Source organism: Alligator sinensis, unplaced genomic scaffold (genome assembly GCF_000455745.1).
Source record: "Alligator sinensis unplaced genomic scaffold, ASM45574v1 scaffold721_1, whole genome shotgun sequence".
Taxonomy (NCBI): Eukaryota; Metazoa; Chordata; order Crocodylia; family Alligatoridae; genus Alligator; species Alligator sinensis.
In genome coordinates this window covers 1,600,747-1,612,587 of record NW_005841857.1, presented here as the reverse complement: position 1 = coordinate 1,612,587, position 11,841 = coordinate 1,600,747, and the positions used below count along the sequence as shown (strand labels likewise).

Below are 11,841 nucleotides of genomic sequence, written 5' to 3'. Positions count from 1 at the left end.
GCCAACAGGTGCTGGCCTCCATTGGACCAGGTAAATGAGGTCACAAGGGCTATATAAGTTAAGGACTGCCCAGGAGGAATGGGCTCAGCCATGAGGAAGACTCAAGAGACAGAGAAGAGCTGAACCATCTGAAACTTGCTCTCTCTCTCAAAACTCATGATCAAGGAACTGCCTGCCTCCAGAGGGAATCTCCACCTGCCTCTGGATGATACTTGTGAGTAAGCTACCTGAGATCTAATGAGATATATAGCTTGCAGTAACTCAGATGTGTGATTAAAGGCTACCCAGCCAGGGGAGTTTGCTCAGTGGGATTGCTCTGATATTGCTCTACCCTGTACCCTATTCTAACCCTACCCTTTGTAACCAATAAAGTTCTCCTTTGTACCTAGTGTGGGAGACTTATTGGGAGTGGGTCTAGATTATGCCTTGGCGTCCCCTTGGTTCGGCTGACTAAGGGAGACCACTACTTGTGCTTCTGACTGAGGGAAGCATCCCGAGTTCTTGAAGTGAATCAAGTACCCTCGAGGGCTACTAGGCCTGTGTTTCCCAGGGTGCACAGAGCCAGAATCAAGCGCAGCCCTGGGTGGTGGCAGTGGAACCCCCAGGCTAGTGGGTGTGCTCCAGGAAGGGGGTCGGTCAGACGTGAGGCACCCCCAGGGAGGCACTCGGAGCCTGGAAGGTGGCCGGGCACAGTGAGGTGGGTGGCTCAATGAAGGAGCACCTCCTACTGACCCACCACAAGGCTCATCAGTTAGAAATGGCTGGCGAGGAGAAATACCTGGGGATAACCGTCAAACAAAGGAGGACTATGAGACGACAACATGATGTGGCAACAAATCTAGCAAGTGTTAACCTAGAATTATTCACTAGGTGTGGTACTTCCAGCAGGCATAGGGAATTATTAATGCCATTAAATGAGGCCCTGGCGAGACTCCTTCAGGATGGCAGGGCTCAGTTTGGACACTCACCTTCAAGAAACAATAATTAAAGCTAAAACTGGAACAGAGAAACGCTACTAGAATTATCAGGGGAGTGGAAAGGCTAGCTTATGAGAGGAGACTATGAGCAAGTCTATTTGGCCTCCCTCCTGACATAAGGGCCACCAGGGAGGAAATAAGCACCATGAGCTGGCAGATCGGCAGAGGAGATGGCTTGGGAGTGGTCTGGAGCATGTGCCTGTGGTCAGTGCATGTGCTGTTCAACCTTGCTAAATGATGGCTGGAGACTGTGACTGCTCTGTATGAATACATCGGGAGCTAAATGCTGGAAAGGATGAAGAGCCTTCATATGGGAGCAAACTGCTTACGCACACAGGTGTACTTCTCCTACAAGGCAATTTTAGTGTCTGGTGCTAATAATACCAATAAGCCAGTCCCCTGGATTTGTAAATGATTGAAATCATTTAATTCACAAGGGAAGCTTTCTGGCAGCACCTAGGGGGTTCACGGCACTGCAGCACAAATGTGTGCAGTCTTTTTAATGAGAAGCAGTAAGCTACTGGACATTAACAGCAGACTGACAAAATCTCAGAACGCCGGTGCCTGAATCCTCCTGGCAAAATATCCAGATGGAGAAAAGCAATAAAAACCTCCCCACAAAAACCACCATCTAAGAATGTGTTTATATAACTTTCATTCTCAATAAGATCTAATTAAAATGTTTAGAATATTTAAGCTCCACATTCTAATCATTTCCTCAACCATGAACTGGATAGCTGTGCATGTAACAATATGCATTTTGAAACAGTTTGGGAATAAATAGTTCTGGTTATGCTGATGTTTCCATTTAAAGATATGCTGTTTCCATCTGTAGAGGAATAGAGAGAAACAGGGTGATAATATAAATATGAATTTTTATACATAGGCTTCTCAAGCAATTTTGTTTCTTTCCATTGTCTCTCTCTTAAACATGCACTTATAGACAACTTTGGGGATGAAGCTGAACCCAAGTTTTAGGGATTTTCATCCTTTTTATAGGATTATTTTGAGCATTTGTGTGTATGGAGTTCTGTTATGTCTTCACTGCAATAATATAATAGCAACGTAGAAAAGATATGCTTTAAAATGTTGTAGCTGTAACGTAATAAATTAGTGCCTGATCTGCAGACATTTGCCTATTCAACGTGAGCTTTCCATTTACATCGTTCTGTGGCATGCCACTGTAGGCTGGCTACCCTTGCTGTAGAGCATTAGCCCAGAGTGTATATGGCTCTAAAGTAATTTGAACAGAAGCGGTTTATGGAAAATTATGGAATTATTTAAAATAAATGGCTGCTAGTCAGGGGCAGTAAACTGAACAAAAAATCATGAGCTGGAAAAAAACAACAGTTCAGTCTGATGCCACAACAATCCATAAAGAATACCAACCGAAACCTGTGGTGTCAGTACACTACACTACATTTCGAAGTGCCTATAAATATTATCTGCATTTAATTAATTCCAAGTAAGTCTATTTATTTCTAATCAGTACTAACTCTACTGGGAGAGCATATGCATCTACTAATACACATACACATGCCAGGATGTACGTTGTATTATATTTTCAAAAGGGCACTACTTGTGTATATGAGATTGACTGATTGAGGGATTGTATTATGTCTCCTTCTATAACTTTTTGGTGCTAGTCCTTTTATGGCACTTTGGAAAAAATTGGGGGGATAGGGGTAGTTGGGATTCTATGTACATGTGTACACACACATCCACATGTACAGGTACATGCATAAAGGATGGGTTTGCATTCAGTACAACAAAATAAACGGAGAGTCACCAAAAGGCCACAGAAGGAAATCCAACACAATGCTTAAATCCATCTATCCATTTCTGACACACAAGCAATTCTTTTGAGTTGAGCATGACTTGTGCCTATGACAAGAATTTGACCTGCTGGAAGAAAACAGCATGATTCACTGCATCAGGCCCAACTTGAAAAAAAATAAGGTTATGCCAAATCATCAAGCCAAAGAAAATGCGTGTATCAGATAGCAGTCGATACTCTATTTCTAACTCATCTCCCACTGCTCAAGGTACTACTATTACTGGATATTCTACAATACATGGAAGGATGAGTTTTCCTAGCATTTTGAACTTTGGTGCTTTTCTTAGTTTATCTTAGGATCAGGAGTAAAGCTGTTAAGACTGACTATTGTTAAAGGATATGCTGTAGCTCATACAGAAGTTACGGAGTTGCTGTGAGAATTAATGGGTGAAAAATCAATGGCACGTGATAAGTCTGAAGTCAGAGTGGTTCATGATTATGTTTCCTTCTAGCCTTAGTATCTGAGAAAGGAAGCTAAAGCAGTTTAGCATGGCCAGAATGCAAAGCAGTAACATAACATGCCCATTTGTGACACACTGGTATTTTTTTAAGTCATTAATTATCTCAATGCTTGGTGAGATCAGTAGGTAAATATCATCTACTTGAACAGAGATTAATGAGTTCCTGAAGGCCAGAGATGTGGCTAGAATCAAAGTAACTCTAGATTTCCCATCTCCTTGCCCTGTCCAGTTACCTGATCATACAGAAAGGTTGCAGTCCTATAAATGCTTTTATAATCCTAAGATAATTTAACAACTTTAGTGCAGTGGTGTCAATATAATTTATGTTAATCAAATATTATGGCTCTTAAGTCACAGAAATGTTTTGTTTCATTAAACGATTAAGTAGAGTATCCCCAGGTAATTCTTAAATGGCAATAACAAAAATTAACTGCTTTACCAGACAGGTGCAAATGCATAGAACAAACTGTTTAGTCTTCAAAATTTTGCTCTGAAATAATTTTGTGGCTGAACAGCACATTCATTTTGAAGTGACCTGATAAAATGCATGCATCAGGAAGTCAAGCTTTTAAACCACCTTTTTCTCACAGAATTATTAAACTGGAACTGGGGAACCTAAGAAGGCCTACACAAGAAACTCTTCAGACTGGAGTACAAGGCAGACTTTCATTTTTGAACAGGGGTCACAAAACAGCGTATGCACTGTGCTTTGCCATAAGAAGTGAAATTCCCATTAAATCTTATTGGACCTTCATCCCGTGCTCTTAGCATTGCTTGTGATTAGCACTTGCTGTCCACAAGCATACACATGCAATTCTGCATGCCAAATCAGCCTGAGTTATGAAAAACAGCATTTTATTTTAACTGTTCCGATACTGAATTTAACCCAGCTTGTGGTCTCTTTTGCTGTTACCCGTGTTTCAGCACTGAATCCGTACTCTGCTTCACTACGGCACACAACTGAAAATACCAAGTTTTTCCTCTTTCAGGCAAATTAAATCCTATTTGCTTCACTGCAATGCTAAGATTATTAAATGAAATAAGCAACCTCCTTATGAAGAATAAACCTTCTTCCTGAATATTTTTTTTCAAATGGCTTCAATGAAGCTGTAATTATTTTCTTTTGCAGAGGATACGTCCTCATAATTGGCACATGAGGGTGATACTGAAGTGAGGCAGTGTAAGCTTTGAGTGACTAAGATGCTGCTACTACAAATGTAACTAATTCTATAGTAAAAACTGAAAAGTTAATCAAAAGATCAATGCAACATAACGCTGAGTGCCTTCAATTTCTATAGACTACATTTATTTTTCAAAGAAAGCAGATTCCTCTTTTGGGGAGGGCTTGCAAGTGCTTGGGCAGAGCAGCTTTGGATTCTGTAAGTCTTGAGTGTTGGGACAAGTTGGTAGTGGGCACATTTGCCTAGCTGAAGGGGATGAGGGTTGAAAAGATGTCATTAATCTGGAAGATGGGTTCAAGTGCACTGTCAGCAAGTCTGCAGATGATACCAAGCTCGGAGGAGTAGCAGATATGCTGCAGGGTAGGGCTCGGATTCAGAGTGACCTAGACAAATTGGAGGACTGGACCAAAAGAAATCTCATGAGGTTCAACAAGGACAAATGCAAAGTCCTGCGCTTAGTACGGAGCAAGCCCATGCACAGGGACAGGCTGGGAGTGACTGGCTGGGCAGCAGCTCTGCAGAAAAGGCCCTGGGGGAGCCAGGGGAGAATAAGCTGAATATGAGCCAGCAGTGTGTTCTTGTTGCAAAGAAGGCTAACAGCACACTGGGCTACATCGGTAGGAGCATTGTCAGCAGATCGAGGGCAGTGATTCTTCCCCTCTATTCAACACTTGTGAGGCCACATCTGGAGTCCTGTGTTCACTTCTGAGCCCCCCACTACAGAAATGTGGACAAATTGGAGAGAGTGCAGCGGAGGGCAATGAAACTGGTTAGAGGGCTGGGGCACCTGACTTGTGAGAGAGGCTGAAGGAACTGGGCTGATTTAATTTGGAGAAGAGAAGACTTGAGAGGGGATTTAATAACAGCCTTCAACTTACCTGACAGGTGGTTAACAAAGAGGATGGAGCTGGAGTGTTTTCAGGGGTGGCAGATGACAGAACAAGAAGCAATGGTCTCCATGTGCAGCCAGGGTAGTTTAGGTTAGATATTAGGAAAAACTCTCATTAGGAGGGTAGTAAAGCACTGGAATAGGCTATCTGGAGAGGTTGTGGAATCTCCATCCTTGGAGGTTTTTAAGACCCCAATAGACAAAACCTTGGCTGGGATGATGTAGTTGGGGCTGGTCCTGCTTTGAGCAGGGGGTTGGACTAGATGTGACCTCCTGAGGTCCCTTCCAACCCTCATTTTCTATGATTCTACTTGAAGGATATTGCAGTAGATCTGAATACATTTACTGTACATCTTTAAAAGTAGGCAAAGCCATACATCCATCATGTATATATTTTCTTTCTGGATATAGATAATATTGTTAACTATAAACTACACCACTACAGTAACTATTCACGTACCAGCATCCTTTTCATATAAGTATACATGTATCTATATGAGTTTATTTATCTATATGTATAAAACTAAAACAAAAAGAAAGCATTTTTTTTAAAAACCTGCACATCAGTAGTGAAGTCTGGATAATAACTAACAACAGATTTGCCTCTGATTAAGCTATCGAAATCCCCACTAAGGGGAACTCCAAAAACAGATCTGTTTTTTTATTAATATGGCCATGCTTCACAGTCCCCCTACACCGTGTCTGTAAACAGTCTGGATTAGGAGTCCTTCTGGCCATAGATTCTTTTACTAGGAACGATCTTTGAAAGCTGACCAGATCTTGGCCCAGAGGATATAATGCATAGAATTTATTTCCCCTAAACATACTCCTATAAAGGGTAAATAAAGAGGCTCTATATTAGAGGGAACAGGCAAGATGAAGCTCTATTAATTTCATTTATGTGGTGGGGTTTGTGTAAAGTATAATTGACTGGATAAATTATTTTTTTTGGAAGTAGCATGCACCACTTTGAAGTTTACTTTTTAAAGCTAATGTTTGCTGTTCCAAAGCAAATTGCTGGCCAAGAAAAATTCCTCTAGACTAGACCAGACCATTTGAATAAAAATTAAAAAAAAAAAAAAGACCTCAAGCAAAATAGCCTACAATATTCGACACAATGTTAGCAAACTCATGTATTACTTCTCTTCAATTAGCAATATTTACCTATCTTGATACCAGACATATAGCAGCAGAGTGCTAATGGTGCATCAAGGAGAATCTATATGGGAGATATTATCTGGAAAGGATTTTTTTAAAGCAGTGGTGCTCAATCTTTTGGCCCCGTAGGCCGGATGAGTTGCCCAGAGCCAGGCTGCAGGCCCAGTTGGCCCCATGTGCAAGAATTGGGCCCTGGCACGACCCCCTCCCTGTCCTGTGTGCCGGGATTTAGTCCCCATTCTCTGGCGCCACTCACTCCTGCCCCCATGCACCAGGATTGGTCCCCCAGCCCTGAGCACTGGGATCAGGCGCCTGATCCAGCACACAGGGCTCAGGAAATTTCTTAGCAGGGGAGTGGTGCCACTTCTCAGCCACTGCCAAATTTCCAGAGCCAGGGGGAGCCCTGCACTCCTGTTTTAACATAAAAAACAAGGGGATACAAGTTGGGATTATCGTACAAAATTCAACACTTCTGTGACTCCATAGAGACCAAAACAGCAGTTCTGCACAACCAATCTGAAATACAACTGGAAGTTAGGTATAATATAGCTGCTTCCAGTAAACGTAATGTGTTGTGAAGGGAAAGGCTCTGTATTCAATTGCTAGGCAATATGAAAAAAACACAATGAAAGAGTGCTGGTAGTACAGAGTATGCAGTTTAAACAGTCATGGCATGCAAAAGGAAGTGACATGTCTATGGTCACAATGCAGAGCAATGATACTGTCAGGAACAGGATTTGATTTTTCTCGATTCCTCGTTCAATACATATCGCCTGGGTCATGTTGCTGTCAACTATGGGATTTTGGAACCAGACTGGGCCCACGTTTATGTCTGAGCGAACCTTGTTTAAGGCACGAAAAAGAAAAAAAAATGTCAGGTAACTTTCCACATCGCCATTTTTTATCTTCATGCAAGCTGCATCCTGGTACATGCTGGGATGTCAAAATACCATGGATCTTATTTTCACTGGGTCAGAACTACAGGAAATGCCAGCTATTTCATGTAAAAAGCCAGAAATCTTGCAGAAACAGGCCAACTTTGTATACCCACAGGCTTCAGATAAGTGCATGAACTTGTGCATGTAGCCAGTCCAGATCATGGCAGTGTTTGGCTTGTAGCCATCGCTAATGTCTCTTTAGTTTGTCAGACAGATAATTTTGCAACTGCCCTTCTCAACTTAAGAGTGTTAAAACTACAAATGTGGCTGCCTAGCAAATTCTAATAGGGCTTCATCTTGTTACATCTCTGGCTCCAGTTTTGCTGCTATGGTTTTAACACTGGGGAAACACTAAACAAAGAATAGCAAATGTCAATGAAAACAAGCAGCAGAATTCTGAATTTATGCTTCCCAGCTATTAGGGCATGGAAGAGGTTACAGCTGTCAGCAGGCTATAAAGGCCTTTCTTATTTGAAACCTTTGGCTGCGAGTCATTTAAATGTCATCAGAGAAAAGCCCTTATTCTGCAGCTCAGGATGGCATCATCCACAGCTGGTTTTGCACTGGATGCTGTCAGCTGCCAGCTGCTGCTGATCTCTAACTCTGGTATTAACTGAACATTATACACGTCTGTTGCGTTCATTGTTCTGGGCTGTGCATCAGCTACGTATGTCAACACAAGTGCCATTTCTGTGTGTCTACATGTAACGTTACTTCATCTGAAGGGAACCGATACGTTCGGGGCCACGGGAGAGTCTAGAAGAAAGCTTCTCCCGACAAAAAATATGCTTAACCTACCACATAATTACATGTCAAACAATCTGTGCGTATGACTAATTCAATGCAAGGATGTTTGTGCCAAGCTTGATGGAGTGAATGTATCACAATGTCAAATTATTTTGGGTAGAGAAGTCAGAAAGTATTTCATAATCTTTCACATGCCTCCATTTAAGGAAAGAGTAAACCCCACGCGATGAGGAGGGGGATAGCATGAATCACGTCCTTGTGGTGTCCTTGTTTCCAGTGCTTTAAAACTCAGAATTAAAAATGTGCATCAGGCACAATGCCTCCCTTGGGGAGGATTTTGAACACCAACAAAATAAAATAAAAAATAAAGACAAAGAACTGGCTTGGCTTTTCCCATGGAGGACATTTGCTAGCTTGCATGACCACTACGGTGTTACCTGCCCCAAGACACCTTGCACTAAGTCACACACGGAGCGGCAGGGAACCTGCCCTGAGATGCTGGTATCTGAATAGTGTAATGGAGAAGGACAGAGGGTATTATGAAGTACAAAGTTTGCAACAACAAAGATCCCAATGTAGGTATGCTTACTACATTTTAGATGCGTGTATTATTTCAATAGCTATCAGATAAGTATTTTTTTCACATTTTTATAAAAAACAGTGAGAATTGAGTGAAATATCCAGCAATGCCAAGGATCTATCACACTATTACTGTGATGAGGCTGTACTGAGAGGTGATGGTGGTACAATCATACCAGGCACCTCCGATTCCTTCAGAGCTGAAGGGCGATGTGTAGCTAGGTTGTGAAGGACACAAGGATCCCTGCTAATGTGGATTACGTGGATCTAGTGCCCCAAGCTCTACTCAGTGGTACAAAAGAGACAACAGCTGCTTATTCAAGCTCATGGGCTATGGTATCAGTTCTGGTGAGGCATTGCCCGAGCCCTGCAGTTTGATATGCCTATGAATTCAATCTCCTTTCCCATGATTACTATACAAAGTGTCTACTGAGCTTTAGGCAGGAAAGGACACATTTCACCCTGAAGGAGGAAGCTCAACAGGAGTGGAGGTTATATACCCTTCTAAAAAAATGGTGAAAGGAATGAGACACAACAGACAAGTGGCAGTGTACCTTTTCTTCCCCTTTTGCATATCGTGATTGAGTATCAATTAAGAGAGCTCTGAGTTACACAGCTTGTCTTGGTGAGAGCCAGTGCCCTGTCAAATCTAAAATACATTACAGTGAAGTTGTAAGCCTCTTTATAGTGAAGACTTCAACTCCGTTTCTATTTAAAGATCTATCTGGGCCACAAAATCGGTGTCTAATCTCTGTGTCTACACAAACGATACAAATCTGCAGTCTGGTGTCATAATATTCAAGTGCATTTCTGCTGAAAGGCTTCTTTACAGACAGGTACATAAACAGTGCTAGGAAACGCACACATAAATCTCTGCACATCAAAACAAGGTATCCCCGGGCTTCGATCACATTCTGTTCTGAGAAAAACGTCTACTGTCCAATATAAACTTAGTACAAATGCAACTCCATCCAAACTGTGAGAATGGGACATACTGGAGGAAATTAGAAACTTTTCTGTATTACTGTGAAATAATTAAAACACATTCATATGCATTACCTCACATGCCCCCCTTAGAAAAGTTTACACTAACTTCATTGACTTTTCAGAAGCTAAAATATAAATAGTAGTTCTTTGTGCTAAACAGCAAGAAGAACCAAAACAGGTCAAGGAAAGGAAAGGAAGGAAAAAATGATGACAAGTTTTTATACTATTTTCCCTTTTAATACAGCTCTTGTGTACTTTAACTTTTGTGGTAATCTGTAAATCATACAGTTAATTAAGGACCAATATAGTCTAGCATCTTTGTAAGCTACTGCAAAGTTTAGCAGAAACACTTAATTAGCCTTAATTTCAAGCTTTCTGACTTCATACGTCATGCTTTAAGACAAGGGTATTGCTACAGCCTGGTCAGTCTCATCAGCAACGATATGCGGGAGGACAGCTAAGAAACCTTTTCTGTCGTTCTTCTGAAATGCCATTACGAAGGAAACACAGCTACGTTCTTTGGAAAATCACCAAGGAGCAGAGTAAGGAGTGTGCTACAGTCTAAGTGGAAGAAACTGCCCAGCTACTTACTATCCTTAGAAGCAAATGTATTTTTCTCATGGCACATACCTGACACAGAGACAGTGTGTGACCGCACTCCTTGCTTCTCATTGTTGGCCAGCCTGTAAAACAGAGGTTTGAAGCGATGAATGCTGTACATTCTTCACGCGCGCACAGACTGAACTCATTCTAACGGGCACCTACTGTAATTAGCAGGACCAATCCATTTTCTACAGTGACATTTTCAGGGGGAGAAAACTAAAAGAGGAATCTACCATTTTAAGTCTACCTGGGGGAACAAGAGCATGTGCTTTAAGAAGCTCTTTTTACAAGCAGTTCATTATGACATAAGCAAAGGTCAGAAAAAAGTTTAATTTTACAATTAGCAAACAGGTTCTATTAATAAACTTTGAATGATCAGTTTACTTATTCAATCTAAATCGTACATCCACTTGCATTAAAGACTGAGAGCTTAAACCATTAGTTTAAGACTTAATCAAATAACTTATTTGGCAACTTCTGCCATAAGTGTCCTTTTCTGCTACACAGTTTGCATCAGAAAGACAAAGCAATTACTGTAAGCAGCGTACTTAAAACAGAGTGATATGCTGGTTTATTCTGCAATTTGTTATATATTTCTTTGTGGCTGAGTGAATTTGGTTTCTGTTTAAAATGTGATTTAACTATGTACCTCTGAGTACTTTTCATTCGATTTACTAAGTCAGTTAAATAAATGTGGCCAATTAAAGCTGCATTTATCTGACGGACAGACACATTCAAATAAGCTATTTCAGTAAATAATTATATCTTCTCTTTAAAAATGAAGAGAAAACAAAAGAATTGTGGACTTTTCATTTAAACAGTATGAAATACAATCTCCCAAAAGGAAGCCTTTCCAGATGCATGACCACAACAATTTTAACAGCTGAAAAACTGTTCAAATAAAACAAGTGCCTTTTGAAATTAATGTTTTATTTATACACACTATCCGTTTAGGCTGAAAAGCATTATTTTGCCCGAGTAGTTAACAGACTAATTACAATGAATAGTAAGTACACAGTGGGTGCATCTATATGTGCTCTTTACCGTCAAGCTGACTAATTAGCTTGGCAGTAAAGCGTCATTGTCTACACGTGCACCGGTATTAAGGCGCAGTAAATTAATTAATTCTGTCGTCATGGACAGTACTATCCTACGGTGGAATAATTGTGTGTGCTGAAATGCATGTGTAGACTGTGACAGAGCCTGGCTAGGGCACAAGGGTGCTAAAGTGTGGGGGCTGCCTGACACACAGATTAGCCCCGTACTTTAGCACCCTCGTGCCCCAGCCAATCCCTCTACTGCCCGATGCCATCCCTCGCAGCCCAGGGCTGATCCCTGGGCCCCCCGCCAATCCGGGGCTGCCTCACCCTGGCTCAAAGTGCTGTGGTCCCAGGCACATGTGCACCTGGGAACAGGTGACTGCCAGAGTTTATTTCATCGCCTTGCTCATGTAGATGCACCCAGTCTTGTTGATTTTACCCTCA

The 11,841-nt window shown here is 41.5% G+C and overlaps 1 protein-coding gene across 14 annotated transcripts in view; it reads right to left on the bottom strand.

Moving 5' to 3' along the window:
• Nucleotides 1-11,841, bottom strand: part of PTK2 (protein tyrosine kinase 2) — a 312,007-nt gene that overhangs the window by 76,358 nt on the left and 223,808 nt on the right. For all 14 annotated transcript variants that reach the window (XM_025214534.1, XM_025214537.1, XM_025214598.1 and 11 more), the window contains one exon: nucleotides 10,385-10,437. In XM_025214534.1, coding sequence (XP_025070319.1) covers nucleotides 10,385-10,437 — 53 coding nt within the window. The remainder of the gene's footprint in view (nucleotides 1-10,384; nucleotides 10,438-11,841) is intronic.